The sequence below is a fragment of the Equus przewalskii genome, chromosome 18 (assembly GCF_037783145.1).
Source record: "Equus przewalskii isolate Varuska chromosome 18, EquPr2, whole genome shotgun sequence".
Lineage (NCBI taxonomy): Eukaryota > Metazoa > Chordata > Mammalia > Perissodactyla > Equidae > Equus > Equus przewalskii.
Window position 1 is genome coordinate 37,703,214 of NC_091848.1, and position 18,139 is coordinate 37,721,352.

The 18,139-nt window shown below is 42.8% G+C and overlaps 2 protein-coding genes and 1 long non-coding RNA gene across 33 annotated transcripts in view; 2 read left to right on the top strand and 1 right to left on the bottom strand.

Moving 5' to 3' along the window:
- Nucleotides 1-2,738, top strand: part of MYLK (myosin light chain kinase) — a 258,792-nt gene extending 256,054 nt beyond the window's left edge. For all 30 annotated transcript variants that reach the window (XM_070583722.1, XM_070583726.1, XM_070583729.1 and 27 more), the window contains one exon: nt 669-2,738. In XM_070583722.1, the coding sequence (XP_070439823.1) occupies nt 669-928 (260 nt within the window). In that variant the 3' untranslated portion in view covers nt 929-2,738. The remainder of the gene's footprint in view (nt 1-668) is intronic.
- Nucleotides 2,185-16,217, bottom strand: LOC103547466 (uncharacterized). Of its 2 annotated transcripts, XR_011529454.1 has the most exons (4): nt 16,083-16,193; nt 5,835-5,926; nt 4,307-4,385; nt 2,185-3,316 (listed from the first exon to the last, which is right to left on the bottom strand). It is a non-coding gene; the product is annotated as an uncharacterized lncRNA (long non-coding RNA). The 2 variants fall into 2 exon arrangements; XR_543956.2 differs by lacking the exon at nt 4,307-4,385 and having other exon boundaries at nt 16,083-16,217.
- HACD2 (3-hydroxyacyl-CoA dehydratase 2) overlaps nt 16,175-18,139 on the top strand; it is a 96,755-nt gene continuing 94,790 nt past the window's right edge. Inside the window, exon 1 of the mRNA XM_070583749.1 lies at nt 16,175-16,482. Coding sequence (XP_070439850.1) covers nt 16,328-16,482 — 155 coding nt within the window. The 5' untranslated portion in view covers nt 16,175-16,327. The remainder of the gene's footprint in view (nt 16,483-18,139) is intronic.

Genomic DNA, 18,139 nt, shown 5'->3' on the forward strand with positions numbered 1-18,139 from the left:
ACAGGCAGATTATCTATCTTTGGATCAGACTAAGACAAATATTGGGGGTTTTTTTCTTAGCAATATTATCACTTCCTCTAACTTATGTTTTATATAGCTGTTATCAATTTTATTGAGTTATAATTTACAAACCATGGAAATACACGCCTATTTTAAGCATATAACTCAATTATTTTTAATAAATTTGTAGAGTTGTGCGACTGATACCACAACTCAAGTTTAGAACATTTCCATCACCCCCAAAAGATCCCTTGTGCCCAGTTATTCTGACTCTTATTTTTTATTTAAGTTTATTTAAGTTCAACTTTTATACAAGATAAAAAATCTTCTTTTCATCCAAGAAGATATTTAGCTCTAGGTGTGTAGCTGGCGTTGGGGTGGCATTCCATGTAGTATTCTTTATCTGCGTGAAGGCGGGAGGTGGTGCAGGCCCCACATGGATGGGAAATGGAATGACTGTAAGATACCTTATCTGAGGTTTCAGATATTTGTATTGATAATATATGCCCATATTCAAATGTCAATATGAAAGCAGATACTAAAAGCTAACATAATTTTTTTCCTTTACCCCCATAATCAATAGAGGCAGATTAGGAGTTGCTTGCATGAATTCATAAGAAATTTTCAATCACAGTGTCTGCAACGTGTGTTCTCTCCCTGTGATGCAGGATACCCAGACCCTGAGGTCGTCTGGTTCAAAGATGACCAGTCAATCAGGGAGTCCCGCCACTTCCAGATAGACTACGACGAAGATGGGAACTGCTCTTTAATCATTAGCGATGTTTGCGGGGATGATGATGCCAAGTATACCTGCAAGGCTGTCAACAGTCTTGGAGAAGCCACCTGCACAGCGGAGCTCATTGTGGAAACCATGGAGGAAGGAGAAGGGGAAGGGGAGGAGGAAGAGGAGGAAGAGGAGGAGGAGTGAAACAAAGCCAGGGAGAAGCAGTTCCTAAGTCATATTACAAAGACTATTTCTCTAAAGCTCAAAAAATCCAAGATAGTAAACGCACCTAGTGTGGTAGATTATCTAGTTAGGCCATCTGGGGGTTGATTCTTCAGCAACAGCAGTTGATACCTGGCAGCAGTATTGATGGGCATTAATTTGAATTAGCTGGCACCTTAAGATACCAGTGCAGCTGGATTTATTTTGGGAAATCATCAGTAACTTGCCTGACCAGTTGAATTTAGAGAGAAAGTAACCAAAAGAAATAGTTATCTAGGCAAAGTCATACATTCCCCAACCGAAAGCACTCGTGAAAACAAAGGCCCAAACAGGGCTCTGGGCCCGCCAGCCACAGCTCAGCCCAGAGGGCCCCTGGAGATGGAGGGCGCTCTCCCAGCTCCTGGCTCCAGAGAACTGGGTCTTCTCCAGTCCTGCAGCACTTCTTTCTGAAAGCAGTTGAGCCATTTTAACTTACAAGGCACATTTGATTCCAAAGTATACTGTAGACATTCAGACTTTTCCTTTCTCTCCCCCGTTCTACCTGCCAGTTTTTCTGGATCTGAACTTGCCATGAGTTTAAGAACTAAGGACATTACGCTTCTTAGATTCTGAAGACAGGTCCCCTGCTCATGGATTACTTTGGCTTCCTTAGGAAAATAGAACCTCCCTTCTTCCAAAATCAGTGGGAAATCTAAACTTATCCCCTCTTTGCAGATGTCTAGCAGCTTCAGACATTTTTTTATAAGAACCGTGAAAAAAAAAATCCTTGCTAATGTGCTTTTCTTCTTAAACCAGGATTCATATTTGTGCTGTTATAGAATATCAGTCCTGCATGTGTGGTGAAGATTTTTATGTTTGAATGTATGAAAAACCAGTTTGCTGAAAGTCAGTCTTAATTATTTATTGGCCATGATGAAACATTTCAACTGATGGAAAGCTGTAGAACGCGACATACTCTGGAATCTCCTTCAAGATAGTCTGAGTTGAATACACCTGCATTCTAGACACTCTCCAGAGAGCTCGACCTGCCTTCTGGGCTCCACGATGTTTTTCTTCTTGAATGTGCATCAGTCAGGCCTTGCCCCCACCGTGAAATACATTCTGAGACCTGGGAAATGCACTCAGACTTGCATCTTTAGGGATTTTTAACTTTCTTTCACTACATTGGCACTTAAATTTTTCTTGATAAAACTTTTTGAAGGTCGTAAACAAAGACCATAACTGATATGCCTAATACATTTCATCTGCGTGTGTGTGTAACATTCCAAATACTTTTTTCTTTTCCACTGTTCGTAAAGTACAGCAAGTTAATATTCCAAGGGACTTGTTAGTAGTTCCTTGAGAACCAATTTGAAATTACTTCAGTGCAATCCTACACGGTATCAACATTAGAATTTTGGTATTACTTAGTCTTATGTTATCTTCCATTCTATTTTTATCTGCTTTTTGCTGCTAGTTTCAAACTGCCAGTATTTTTCCTTTTTGCTTTTTAAACAGTTACAATATTTTTCATAATAGCCACCGTATTCACAGTTTATTATAATAAAGGGTTTTTAATTTGATTTAGAGCATTCAAAGCTTTTCTTCATCACTTTTGTGTTAGACTATAATCTTATTTGTGTGTGTGTCATGTGTGTGCGCATGTGTGGTGTGTATGTTTGTTGACAGGTTTTTAATGCCTTCTTGAAATTGTGTTAATGTTCTCCCAGTTCATTATGCCATCAGAATGGTAAATGAGAACACTACAACTATAGTTAGCTCACAATTTTTAAATAAAGGATACCACAGTGCATGCTGTTTGTTCAATCTTTGCAGCCTTTTCTTTCTTTCCCTGCCACCAGTTATAAACTACTCAGATAGATCCCGGAAACTAAAAACAAACACTGTCCTGCATAAAAGGCTTCTATGATTGTGTTCTACTGAGGAACAGAGTGACTTAGGTAGTTCTTATTTATCCTTGGTAGCCTAATTTACACGTTTAGTTCAAAGTTTCTCTTGAGCATCAGTTTGGTTTGATTACATTCTGGAAGGATATCCATAGTATCCTCATAATGCTAAGATCTATATGACATTTTTAGCATGAGACAAAATGGTCATCATCATTAATATTATTTACCAGGACTTGGTTCGCATTTGTAACTTTGGTGCAATTCGTTATTGGCAGCCAAGTGCTATCTTTCCATGTCTTGATACTGAAGCGTTTGTCATCAGGAAACCATCCTTCCTGCTTTATAGGAAGTCTGTTATCAGATATCAGATGGCGAGTCCCCCATGTCTGGAGCTGTTCAAACAATCTTGTAGATATTCTAGAAAGAATTCAAGGCATGCTGTTAAATGTTGGACTAGATGATTCTGATTCCACAGTGTAGTCTGGAAAGAAACAATCAATTGTCCAGTTAATAAATGTTTAAATTTTTTCAGGCAACCACAATCCGCAAATATTTCTAGTGAGAAATTTATTATTTTTTAAAGGAAAGGACTTTTTATTCCTTGCTAATGAAAAACGTACCAAATATATCCTGCGCCAAGAAAAATAACAAATACATTTTCTTCCATTCCATCCCAAACATTAAAAAAAAGTCTATTGTTTCTTACATTGCAGATCTTCATATTAAATGGTATTTCTCTGTAGAACTAAAAAGACATTTGCTGACATTTGTCAGCTCTAACTTCACTTATATAAACTTTTTATCAAAATGCTTGTTTTACTCTTTGCGTCACCTCTCACCTGCTTTTAAAAATCTGTTCTAATAAGTATAAGGATGTATTGAATAATTGAATTCTAAAGAAACTCAATTCTCCACTTTTCAAGAAAACACAATACTACTTTCTTTACCCCTAGGGAACTCCTTTTCTATATTTTGAAATGGAGGTTAATGTCTGAGGCTCTGTGTCCCCCTGGAATATGGTTAGGACTGCATTCCTGGCTCCCTGTTTAGGTAGGACCGTGTGACTAATCCTGGTCAGTGAGCTGTGAGCAGAAGTGACATGTGTCCCTGCTGGGCCAGAGCATTTAAGTGCTAGTGCAAGACTCTATGAAATGACTGGCAACATGTGACATGGTGGCTGCTCTATCCACCTGGGTCCCCCCAACCCAAAATGGGTATATAACACAAGCAGGAAATAAACCCTTGTTCTTATGTCACCAAGATTTTAGAGTTCTTTGTGGCTACAACAAAACCTAGACTATCCTGTTATAAGGTCATCACCATATTCTACATCTGTTGTGACTGATATGGTAGCCACCAGTCACAAGTGGTTGTTTAAATTTAAATTAATTAAATATGATTAAAAATTCAGTTCCTCAGTTGAACTTGCCACATTTCAAGTGCTTAGTAGTCACATATGACGAGTAGATACCTTATTGGACAGCATAGATTAGAACTTTCTGTAAAGTTCTATCAGACAGCACTGTTTCTAGGTGGACTAGGTAGATGGACTAGGAGGAAAAGAGAAACAAAATTTTACCTTAACTGTGCATATCACTTTTCAAATGATTGTGAAATTAAAAGTTTGTGTGAAATCCATCTGGAGAGTATGGTGTATAGTTTCATCAATTGTACTGGATAATATATACTCAATACTTAGGTTATTGTTTTTTGTTGGTTTTATTTGAGGAAGATTATTCCTGAGCTAACATCTGCTGCCAATCCTCCTCTTTTTGCTGAGGAAGACTGGTCCTAAGCTAACATCCATGCCCATCTTCCTCTGCTTTACATGTAGGATGCCTACCACAGCATGGCTTGCCAAGTGGTGCCATGTCCACACCCGGGATCCTAACCCGTGAACCCCGGGCCACCAAAGCAGAACGTGTTAACTTAACTGCTACGCCACCGGGCCGGCCCCCAAAGGCTATTGTTCTTGATTCATTATTTATGTTCACATATATTTTTCACTTTTCAAGACATTTTGAAAGTACCAGTTCTGTTCTTCTCACCACAAAATTTAAATAGACCTGCAATTCACAAGCTGGCTGTGATATGAAACAACCAACTAGGCCAAAAATTTCCAGTGTTTTTGGAACTTGGAGCTACTTGCAATAGGGGAGCATCCATGGGGACATAAGAGATGATGCAGAGAAGGAGAGAGACACGGTCCCCAGGGCAGAATTGCCTTGATGCTCGTGGCTTTGATCATATCTCCTTTCCACTGGAGTCATTTTACCTCCAGTGTCTTGATCGTAACTCCGTTCCACTGGAACTGGAAACGCCAGGAGATCTATAGCACTTGGAGACATTAAATTTCTAACTGATGGTTGTTTTAACTTTCAGCCCAGAGGCTTGCCTATGTCCCGAATGCTCACACATTGCAGGGAGGGCTTCACGTCAGAGACGATAGCCCCAATAGTGACTACACGCAAGTGTACAATAAATCTTCACAAGACATTATCTCACTCTCCAGGACTAGGTTTCTTCTAGTTGGAGATAACTAAGGAAGAAGGACGTTACAAATTAACCTAAGTCAATGGAGTCATTCACATTTATTAGCTGCTTTTGGGCAGACATCAGTAGCCTCCACTAGTTAAGAGAGAAGTTGAGCTATAGGGCTTCTCCACAAACTTGCCCCAGAAGGTATGTTACAGTGGAAGATAGCCTCAGGACAAATGCATCAAACATTTATTAGCAAGAAGTCATACAGCCTATTCTGTAAGCTCCATGAAGTCCCACATCCGTCTCTCCAGAGAGCAACTTACCTGTTCACCGAAGGCAAATGCTGCAGGATACTAGGGTAGGACCTAGCTAACCAGGTTAATCAGCCAAGTGGAGTCAGTCCCAACTCTACCTCTTACTCAAGCTGTGTAGCTTGCCCCAGTTTCCTCACCTATAAAATTAGAGTAACAATAATTCCTCCCTCATAGGTGTTAGACAATCGATGACATGCACAGTACCTGGCCCTTATGGTAAGCTCCTACGCTCCGGCACTCAGAGATGCTAGGAGGTGTCAGAAACATTCTCCACCCTCAAAGAACTGATTCTACTTCTGCAGAAACAAGACAAATATATGGAAAAGTTATATACGTATAATAGATGGAAAGAATTATTTAAATGCCACTCACCTTCCAAAAAAGGATTTCGAAACAAGGAGCCGATGCAATTGTACAAAATATAATTGCTGTGAGTTTAGGAAATGCTACACTGCCCTCTTGTTCTAATGAAAAGTTTGAACTGCCAGTCCCTAAATATTCTCCTTCATAGTCAAAGAAGAAAAGCTCATCTGACCTTTTGAGTCTTATTTTCCAATCAAGAGGAAATTTCTCAGAGTTAGCTTGACTTTAAACTAATCGCACTTAACCTTTATCCCAAAATATTCCTGAATTTTTAATTGCTATTTACAAAAGCTAATTCACATTGACTTGTTTCTGACTTCATATTAACCACAGAACAAATAGGGCCCTGCTAGGCAGTCCCAGGAAAAGGCCAGGTCGATATCTGTTTTAAATTGTCGAGAAAGCTCAAAATGGAGGCTCCTATTTTCTAGAGAACCAGGAAATCAAGGGTTTAGAAAACGGAGAGCTGCCAATGCAGAGAAAAGGCCAGACATGAAGTACAGAAGACAAGCAGTGATTCTGTTCTCTTCAGAACCCCCAGGAACTGAGAGTAAAGGAATGATAATTTTTTTTTAAAAGCTATAAACCCTTCAAAGACAAATATAGGAGAAAACAGATGAAAAAACATCAGAAGTTTGGAAAATGGAAAGCAAATGGATGAGTGGGTAACTGACTTAGAGCACAGAAGCCGAAACCCGACCTCCTGCAGAGTCAGGAAGGCAAGTCAGTTTGCCCTGAAGAATCCCCAAAAGGCTAGAGACTGGAGGAACCAGGTACCTAGGAAGGGGAGCCTCAAAGGGAATGTAAGGTATCAGTTCACTGATGCAAACCAAGGTCTTTAAGGTCAAAAGTCCAATTAGGAGATCAGGGCAGAGGTAGGATGGGATAACCAGGAATTAGGACAGACTAATGTCCAGAATCCAGGAGCTCAGTCTGAAGACATCAATAGTACCCATGTTGACCAGAGAAGAGCCTGTTTCTAGAAAGGCATTTGCTTGCTCAAGGAGTTTTTTAAAACAGATAAGTGGGGCCAGCCAGGTGGCATAGAGGTTAAGTCTGCACGCTCCACATCAATGGCCCAAGGTTCGCCAGTTTGGATCCTGGGTGTGGACTTACACACCACTCATCAAGCCATGCTATGGCGGCATCCCACACACAAAATAGAGGACTATTGGCACATATGTTAGCTCAGGGCTAATCTTCCTCAAGCAAAAAGAGGAAGATTGGCAACAGATATTAGCTCAGGGACAATCTTCCTCACCAAAAAACAACAACAACAAAACATACAAGCTTTCCTAAATTGGTTGTCCAAGAAGCCAAATCATTTAGACTTTCAATAATGCACCCTCTTAATGAATGTCTTATATTTAACTATTTAAAGCAGAAGCGCAGTTAACTAATCTGCATTTAATCCAACTTGCCTAACTTAGCAATTTTCATTTCCTCTGTAAAATAAATTAACTGATGCCCACACACTTCTGTTCCCACTAGCTAAGTTGTATATTTACCAGGAGTCAGTTGGGTTTGTTCTTAAATTTATTTATGCCAGTTCTACAGGTTTTTGCATGATAATGAAGACAGATCATAGCCAAACAGGAATCCAGATGTCAGCTGTCTTCATGGTTGGTTAGACACCCAAAAACATATACTTGTAGGGCTCTCTGTTAATGGCCAGATGAGAGATGGTGGTGAGGTCACTTCCCACCTTCCTAAATTGAAGATAGCTTAGCCTGGAGTGCAGAGCTGATCAGAATGACATCCCTCTCCCCATTTCCAATCACAGGCAGAGAAACTAGAAAAGAGAGACTGGTGCACTGCCAAGCAGAAGGAAGAGACAGCCTGGCTGCCTTTCAACTCAATGACTCTGAGCACAATCTCTTGTTCCCCAGGAAAAACATGGCCCAGTGAATTTCACAGATCTTAACTAATCATATTACTCTTTCCTCCTCCCTGTGGGAGCCAGATATGTTTATTTCTGATAGTCCCTGTGATAGGTGTTTTTCATTTTTGGCTGCCCAGTATCTAAACACTTCCTATTTGGAGGGAATTCCAATAAAGAAGCTCAGGTGTGGGCAAACTGCCCCTTTTCCAGCTCCCTTGTCTCTAGAATTTGGGCATGTGAAATTCCAACCAGATGCTCCTACCTAAGCCCTTGACTCTGGAGTGAGTAATCAGAGACGAAAATGGCAGTTTAGAATCGAAATTTCCAGAGATGGTGGAGGAAGCAATAACGGAGCATCCAATATGCAAGGGTGGGCCATGCCAATGACAGAAGCTGTTGGCTACTGACCAGATTCTTCCTGTGTATTGATTTGGTCTCTGTTTTTGGCTGCCTAATTTCCATGGCTCCTGTCCATGTTCCAATCTTCATTCTTCAGCTTTTCCATCAATTTTGTGAGCCACTCAGTGTCCTTTCAACACATTCCTTTTCTAACTAACCAGAGTTGGTCCCCATTGTTTAGGAAGCTGGAAATGTGATTAGTACATACCCCTTTTGTGCAGAAGTTGCCTTATCTATGGAGATGAAAAGATGAGAGAAAGGGGTGCCTCCCCATCAATTGCTCCCGGGTCCGGTGCCCAGCTCCAGTCCAGAAGTATCCACTATCCTGACTGCATGATAAAACACTTCCTTGCTTTGCTGTATAGTCCTACCATTTATGTATGCATTCCTATCTGTAGCCAGAGAAATAAGGATCACGTGGTAGAAAATCCAGTCACTGTCTGTCACCAGGGCTTTGGCTCAACAGCTTCCCTTAAAAAGAGGAGCCAGCGATACTGGCCCCTTAACATCTTTATTAAACCCAGGTTAACTACAATAGCTTCTTAGATGATCATCCTGATGCAGACCAACCTATTTCTACTATCAGGATTCTTCTTTATTTTTAACTTGTTATATATCATTTATGTATATTTAACATATAAAGTATATCTAACATATAAGGTATATGCAAAAAGGGCCCAAAACATAAATATATACCATAATGAATTATCGTGAAGGGAAAACCTATATACCACCATCCAGGTCAAGAAATAAACGCATCTGTTACTCCCAGAACCCCTCCCCCCTTCCCGATCCCTGGTATTTGTCCCCTCCTGGTCATAAACTCCTCCCTCCCCACTGTCCACTATCCTGGGTAGGTATCCACTTATCCTGACTTTTGTGATGATAATTTCTTTGCTTTTCTTTATAGTTTTACCAGCTGTGTAGGCATCCTTTAAACAATATAATTTCATTTAGCCTGGTTTTGAACTTTAGATGAAGGAATCATACTGTATATATTCTTCTGCACCTTACTTCTTTCACTCGGTATTATCTTTATGAGACTCATCTACGTTGCCGAGTAGAGCTGCGATTTGCTCACTTGCATTGCTGTACGGTGTCCATTGTAAGATATACCATGACGGACTGATTTTTTCTACTGTAGATAGATGCTGTGTTGTATTCAGTGTAGGGCTTTGACTACTCTGCTATACATATCCTAGGGGATCTTTAAGGGCACCTACCTGGCAGTAGAATAACATCACGGGATATGTGTATCTTTGGCTTTGCTAGATAATGCCAAACTGTTTTCCAAAGTGAACGCACCAACTCACCACCAGCAGTCCTGGGAGTTACTGCTGCACTACACCCTCACCAACAATTGCTGTTACCAAATGGTGTCATTTTAGCCACTCTGGAGGACGGCTAATGGCATCTCACTGTGGTTAGAACTTGTTCTTTCCCTGATTAATAATGAGGTTGAGCATATTTGCATGTGTTTGTTGGTCATTGATATTTTTTCTATGGTCAAGTCCCTATTCAAGTCTTTTGCCCATTTTTTCAATGTGATTATCTCTTACTCATTTGAAGGCATTTTCATATGCTGTCCTTTATTAATTATATGTGTAGCAAATATCTTCTCCCATTTCTGTACCTTGCTCTGTTTGCTTGTTTTATGCTATCTTTTGATGAACAAAAGTTCTTTAATATATTCAAATGTATCAATCTTTTTATTTACAGTTGGTACTTTTTATATCGTTTTAAAGTTCTTTCCTTACCTTTGAAGTCATATTCTCCTACATTAATTTCTAAAACCTTTAAATGTTGTCTTTCACATTTAAGCCTAGAGGTGCTTTTTGTGTGTGGTGTGAGATAGGGAATTTTTTCCCACATGGATACCTAAATGTCCCAGCAGCATTTATTGGAAAGCCCATCTTTTCCCCACTGCATCTCTGTCTTACACAGTGACTATGCATGTGTGGGTCCGTTCCTGGGCTCTCTATTCTGTTCCGTCAGTCTATTTGTCATCCTTATGCCAATACTATACTGCCTTATTTTACTATAATTTATAATAAATCTTGATACCTTGTAGAGCAAGTTCTCCCAATATCTTGGCAATTTTTGGACCTTTACATTTCCATATAAAATTTTAATCTGCTTGTCAAGTTCCACAAAAATCAAAGCAAACAAACAACAAAAACCACCTGATGAAATTCTGATTGAGATTGCATGCAATTTATAAATTACTTTGGGGAGAAGTGTCATCTTTATCGTATCGAGTTTTTCAGTTGATGAACTCAGTATCTCTCCATTTATTTAGGTCTTCCTCAATGCCCCCCAAAAATGTTTTCTGATTCTCTACATAGAATTGGAACATTAGCAGAGAGGCCATGTAATTATGCGTGCATGTTTAAAATTGTTATGTTTTCCTGGGGAATGGAACCTTCCCCCATTACGAAAGGTTTTCTCTCTGGTAATGCTTTTTGACTGCTATCAATCTAGATATATTGGCTGTATTCGTTTCCAATTGCTGCTGTAATAAATTACCACAAACTTAGCGGCTTACAACAGCACAAATTTATTATCTTATGGTCCTGCAGGTCAGAAGTCTGCTACAGCTCTCACTGGGCTAAAATCAAGATGTTGGCAGCACTGCATTCCTCTCTGGACTCTCTAAGGGAGAAGCCATTTCCTTGTGTTTTCCAGATTCTCGAAGCCCCTTTCTCCATCTTCAAAGCCAGAAACATTGCATCTTTCTCTGCCTTTCTTCTGTAGTCAAGTCCCCTTCTGCCTGACTGATTCTTTTTCTGCCTTACTCTATTGGGCCCACCCAGATAATCCAGGATAATCTCCTCATCTCAGAATCCTTGATTTAATCACATCTGGAAAATCCCCTTTGCCAAGGAAGGTAACTTCTACGGTCTGAATGTTTGTGTTCCCCTCAAATCCCTATGTTGAGATCTGAATCCCCAATGTGAGGGTACTCTGAGGTACGGCCTTTTGGAAGGTATCCGGCATGGGATTAGTGCCCTCATGAAAGAGGCCCTAGAAAGCTCCCTGATTAGTCTCTCAGTCCTAGGACTGGCATTAGCACTTGCGCTTAGAGAAATCCTGGCTTTTGCTTTTACTAACTGATGACTGTTCTAGCTTCAGTTTAATATTCTTTACCATCACCAACATAAGCCCTCTCTCCACTTCTGCTTCCCACTTTGGGGCTATCCCTTACTTTCCTGCAAATTCAGCCACGGTTTAAAAAGAATGTCATTGTCCAAATCTTTGGGTTTTCTTTCTTTTTTTTGTAATGGAATATGATAGGCTGAATAATGACCTCCCAACTATGTCCATGCTCTGATCCCCAGAATGTTACTTATATGGCAAAAGGGACTGGCAGGTGTGATTAAGGATCCTGAGATGGGGAGATTATCCTGAAATATCTGGTTGGGCCCAATGTAATCACAAGGTTGTTAGAAGAGAGAAGCTGGAGGACCAAAATTAGAGAAGGCATTCCCACAACAGAAGCAGCGACTGGGGCAACGTGACTGTGAGCCAAGGAATACCAGCAACCTCTGGAAGCCGGAAGAGGTAAAGACTAGATGCTCCCTTGGAGCCTCCAGAAGAAACCAGCCCTGCCAACACCTTGATTTTATTCCTGGAAGAATCGTTTTGGACTTCGGACCTACAGAACTTGTAGAGAATAAATTCCTGTTGTCTCAAGCCACTAAGTCTGTGGTAATTTGTCACAGTGGCAATAGGAAACTAATACATGGGAGTTGATTTTTCTTTTCCTCCAACCTATAACTATTTAAGAACCTGATTCATTAGCCCTTCTTAGTTCAAATTTAAATTCTCTCGTCCAGCACTCAAGGCCCAACTATTTATATGAACTCATTTTGTCACCTTACTCTGGACAGCCTTCTGTAGACACAAGACTGTGTCCTGTTCCATTTCTGACCTTTCGTCTCCCCTCGCTTTAATGACTGTCTGCCTTTTCATAACACATCCCTCACTTTCTTTATGATTATGTTCAAGACATGTCTTGGAGAAGCTCTTCCTGACTTCTCCCCTCACAGCAATGACTGCTGCTTAGTCCCCAGAGAGGCTGTTTACTCAGCCCTCTCTAACCTCCTGAACATCCTCAGCTGTTCTTTGAATGTAGCTGTTCTCCCCGACATTAGATTGGAAGATACATGGAGACAGATAATGCACAGTCAGTATCTGTTGTTTTAACCTGCTGGATTCATTTCTGTGGCTGCTGTAACAAATCATCAGAAACTGGGTGGCTTAAAACAAATGTGTTCTTGTGCCACTCTCAGAAGTCTGACGTCACGGTATGGGCGAGTCTGCACTGTCTCTGGAGGCTGTGAGTGAGCATCCATTCTTTGCATCTTTCAGATTCCAGTGGCTGCCACCATTCCTTGACTTGTGGCTACATCACTCCAGCCTCTGCCTCTGTGGTCACGTTGCCTCCTTCCCTGTCTGTCTCTTTTTCTCTATTTTATAAGGATATATGTGACTGCATTTGGGGCCCACCTGGATAATCCAGGATTATCTTCCCACCTCAGGATCTTTAATTTAAATATATCTGCAAAGACCCTTTTTCCAAATATGGTAACATCCACAAATATTTGACATCAGTATCATTGGGGGGAACACTTTTCGGCCTACCCTACCTGCCCAACATCCATCCCCTTCATCTGGTAACAATTCCCTTATTAGTTCTTGGGGAACTACATCCCCCTAATTGGCGGAGTGTAGAAACTCAATTCATACAGTTTAGGTGAAGCCCCTCTTCTCCCACTATGGGTCTATGACAGAGACCTGGCCGACCAGCATATTCTATCCCCTTTGGCCACAATGAATGGCCATTGGCATATGACATAAACTAGTCAGATTACTTTCCAGGGCTTTTGTTGGAACGAATGGGTTTTTGTTCTGGGACCACTAGATTAAGCAAAAGGAACATACTGACTTACTTGCTGGAAAGAATAATGAGATAATCCTCAAAATTGAAGGAAAAGCATTAGGTACCAGGATCAGGGACTGGAACCAAGACTCAATGCCCCCAAACACACTCCCTCTCATGTCTGCTTGATTTCTTTCTATTAACAATCTCTCTCCAAACGGAAGGCAAGATGGTTGTCTGGAGTCAGGAGCACATCCTCTTATCTCTAACAATCCTGGCCAAAGGACAAATGCTGCACTCCAGCATCCATGCATCAATTTCACAGAAGGACTATGATGAGCTCTGCTTATGTCATCATACTCCTAAGTCTTGAAATAATTACTTTTGCTAGAGAAACCATGAGTGATGTCTGTATCATGTTGCCAGGTGACGTGTCAGGCAATGAGGCAGGAAAACACAAACACAAACAACTCAAACCACCATCACCAAGAAAACACCCCTATTCCTGACTTATAAAACTTGCAGTCTCATGGGGGGGGCGGGGAGAAATCACAAAAACAAATATAAAATTATTGTGGTATATGGCATGAGAAGAAGTACAGGGAAACCATAACAGAGAGAATAACTCATTCCAGAAGTTCGGGGAAAGTGACAGCAGAATTTGGATCAGAAGGAGGAAGGTAGGGATGGAGATTGTTCTAGGCAGAGGGAATAACATGTTCAAAGGCCCTGTGGCAGAAAGGAGCATCACTCACTGGAAGACCTAACACAAAACCAGTATGTCTAGGGAGGGCACAGTGTGATACGAGACTAAAGAAGTAGGTAGGGGCAAGACCTTGCACCTTATTATAGGCCACATTAAATATTTTATATTTTATCTTAAGTGCCATTAAAAACCATTTAAATGTCTTAAGGGGGTGGGGAGAGGGAAGATAGTAGCATGAACTAGTTTGTATCTGTGACTGTACCATTGAGGAAAGACTGGAGTCGGGCCTAAGTGACTGTAAGAAGATACACTGAGTTTTAAATTGATTTCCAGCTGACAGAACTTTATGAATTCCTGCCTCCTACTTTCCCATTAAGTAGGTTATAATTTTTTTAAAAAAAATCAGTTAAATGAATGAAAGATGTTTTTAGATGAGTGATTATTTGCTCTGCAAAATAGCTCATTTCTTTATTTGACTTGGAAATTTTTCCCCCTCTGAACAGAGTCTGCAATTTGAATACACTAGCTTGCTCTTTAAAGAAGTAAGGAAAATAAGGGCCAGCTCTGATGGTCTAGAGGTTAAGTTCAGCACACTCTGCTTAGGCAGCCCAGGTTCTGTGTCTGGGTGCAGACCAGCACCCACCTACACACCTGTTAGCTACCATGCTGTGCTGGCAGCTCACATCCTAAAAAATAGAGGAAGATTGCCATGGATGTTAACTCAGGGCAAATCTTCCTCAGCAAAAACCACAAAAAAAAACCACCACAAAACGAAAAACTAAGGAAAACAAGACAACAAGATCTCCATACAATCTGTAGGGCTGTAAAGGATGAGACCCTGACAACTGTTTAGTGCCATCTTAATCTCTAGATCTCACGGCTCTAAATACTATCACCATCCTGATGACTCAGATTGATCTCTAGTCCACACTTCTTCCCTGAACCTCAGGGTCTAGATCTAATTGTCTACTCAACATCTCCACTTGCATGTCTAATATAAAGATTTCAAACTCAACAACTGAAAAACTAAATTGCTGACTTCTGCCTTCAAAATCGCTTCTTCTACAATTCAGTTTTTCCAAGTTGCTCACGATGTCTCCTTTACCTCTTACACCACATCTAACACATCCACAAATCTTATCAGCTCAGCTCCTAAAATATGTCCAGAATTCAATTCTGTTTTCATCACCTCAGTCAAGACCACGCTGGCCCAGACCACTATCACTACAGCCTGGATTATCACAATAACTTCCTAACCGATGCCAGTCTTCACCGACTAACACATATTTATTCTCGTCTGGCTCTTCCACACAATCACCGGGAGACCGAGGACTTGTCCCTTTCATTTAGTGCCAGGAATCCCAGCCCAACCTCACAGACATTCCATAAATTCTTGCTGGAAAGAATAAACAAATATTTTATACCACGACATACACGGTAATTCATTTAAGGAAATGTCTCTGCGAAAATCAACGGTAAGAGACTTTTACAACCAACCCACCCCTAGGACAAAGCAGCGAACGGACAGTGGGGTCAGCCAGTTGAAGCAGTTTTCACAAGCAGACGGGTTTCCCACGAGGGCCAGCGTCCCTCTATTTTGGGCCACTGTGGGTGGAAAGCGTCTCGCTCCGCTCGGCACCTGAGCCTCTGCCGACCGCCTAACCTCATCGTCTTCCCGCCTGGGCCACGGGGCAGCCCACACCGCCTCCGGCAGGAAGATGCCCTTGAGCACCTTCCAGGCCTCACAGACGACGCTGGATCCCAGGCCACACCAGGGACTTTAATCGGACAGTAAAAGGGGCACACTTCTCGTTGACCTTCTCCACTCTGCCACTAACTTAAAATCAAAATGCACGGGAAAAACCTTCGCAGTCTGCACCTTCAACCTGGCTACCGGTTAAGGAGCAGAGCCCAGCCAACAGACGGGCTATTCCCGACCGGCCTCTGGGGCGGATGAGAAGCGAAGTCGGCGCCAATTCCCTCGACCCAAAATGGCAGGCTACTCGATCACGTGCAGCGGGGCGAAGATAGGGCCACTGGGAGAAGTCAAGATGAGAAGGGAGAACGAAAGCATCATTTTCTTGATGCAACATGCAGGCGGAGGTTACAGAAGAGAAAATAGCCAGGGACGACGAAGCACCCCTCGGCAGAAACAGCAAGCCCGGCAAGGAAGCCAAAGGCGACATTGACCTAATCAAAGATGGCGCCAGAGGTTATTACCGGGAGCGCAAAAGAGGCGGTTGTGACCCTGATCCAAGATGGCGGTGGCGGTTGAGGCGAACCTAGAGGCGGGAAGCGACAGGAACGCCTTTGCCCTCCCCCAAGATGGCGGCCGCCGTGGGCGCCGTCCCTGGCTCCGCCCCGCGGCCGCGGCCCCGCCTCCCGCCGTCCCTCGCTCCGCCCCTCGCAGGGTCGAGTCCGGGCGGTGATGCTCGCGCAGGAGGAGCGGGCTCTAGACGCTTGACATGGCGGCGGCCGCGGCGACTGCAGCGACGAAGGGGAATGGGGGCGGCGGGTGCCGGGCCGGGGGTGGCGAAGCTGGCGGCGCGCGGAAGAAGAGGGGCCCTGGGCCCTTGGCCACGGCGTACCTGGTCATCTACAATGTGGTGATGACGGCCGGGTGAGGCTGGCTCTCGGGGAGGCGGGGAGCGAGCCTGGCCGGGGAGGGGCCTCTGCGGCCGGCCCGCGCGCAGCGCAGCCCGGGCGCTGGGGGTCCGGGAGCGGCAACCTGGGCGCCGAGGGCAGCGAGCGCTGACCCGGCCCGGGTGCCTGCCCGGGACTCCTGCCCGGCCGGGGCGCCGAGCAAGTTTGCAGGCGCCGCTGTGCCCGAGCTGGAGTTCCGGGGCTCCAGGGGGCACGGGTGAGGCTGCCCGGGCCCTGGTCCGGAGGGCCTTGGGCGGCCGGCTCGGGGTGGGGGCCACAGGTCCGGGTCTGGGGGCTGGGCGATCCTGCAGCGCAGCGGAGAACGGGGCGGCGAGTCACGAAAGGCAAGCTCTTGCCCCCGAGGGGAGTGGAGCAAGTTGTGGCTGCAGAGGGACCATTTATTTAGGCGGCTGTTTTCAAAATCCAGGTTGAGCTTTAATCTGAGAGGTAATTGAAAAGCGTTCCAAGTTTTTGACCAGTGACATGAGCAGGGCTGTGCTTCAGATGACTGTAGACTCTTTAGGATGGATTGGGGTGGGGAAGGCACTAGGGGTGGAAGGCAGAGTTACTGGGGAGGAGGGAAATAGACCCTCGATACTAGTTTTACCCCCACTTGTTTCTCCCTCATTTCACTCCAGCCTTTGTCACAGCGGGCTTTTAGCTCTAGTTGTGATACTAAGTGGCTGTGTGACCTTGGATAAATCACTTTATTTCTCATGGTCTCTGTTTTTTCATCTGTAAAACTGAAGAGTTTGGGCTAGGTCATCTCCAGCTTCCTCCAGTTCTTTGATCCAGTGGTGTTGGTCAGGAGGACCACAGGGTCAGACTGTTCGTTATGTATTTTCGAATTGTATTCATTTGTAAAAAATTAGTCCTAACGTTTTATTCTGAAATTTTCAAACATGCGGAAAAGTTGAAAGAACTGTATAGCGAACATCCAGTTTTACTTATTTTTAAAATAGGTGATTCATTAGCAGGGTGCAAAACTCAAAATATACACAAAAGCATACAGCGAAACTCTTCTGTCTCACCCTTCTCTTCCCTCCAGGTCCCCTCCCTGGAGGCACTCATTTTGCGTATCCTTAAGATGCTGATACAAGCATGTGTGTATATACATTCCCCCACCCATTGTTTTTTTAACACAAATGCTAATGTCATATTAGCATTTCAGCACCTTGCTTTTTTCACAAAAAAATATCTTGAGAGGATCATAGGCTTTATTGCTAGTTTTAGAAATGGCAGGTGTTGAAACCTAGGCTCAGAGAAGTTGTAACTTGCTTGATATCACAGAAAGCACAGTAGTCCCCCCTTATCCTCGAGGAATATGTTCCAAGCCCCCCAGAGGATGCCTGAATCCGCAGATAGTACTGAGCCCTGTATATACTGTTTTTTTCCCTATACATATATATACCTATGATAAAGTGTAATTTATGAATTAGGTACAATAAAAGATTAACAACTAATAATAGAACAATTATAACAATATTGTAATCAATCTTAGCAACCTCAGCATACAATTTTTTTTCTTTCCTTAATAACTTTCACCTTTTCACTTAAAGGAAGCACTTTATCGCTTCTCTTTGGCATATCTGAATTTCCAGCTTCACTCCTGTTGTGCCTTGGGGCCATTATTA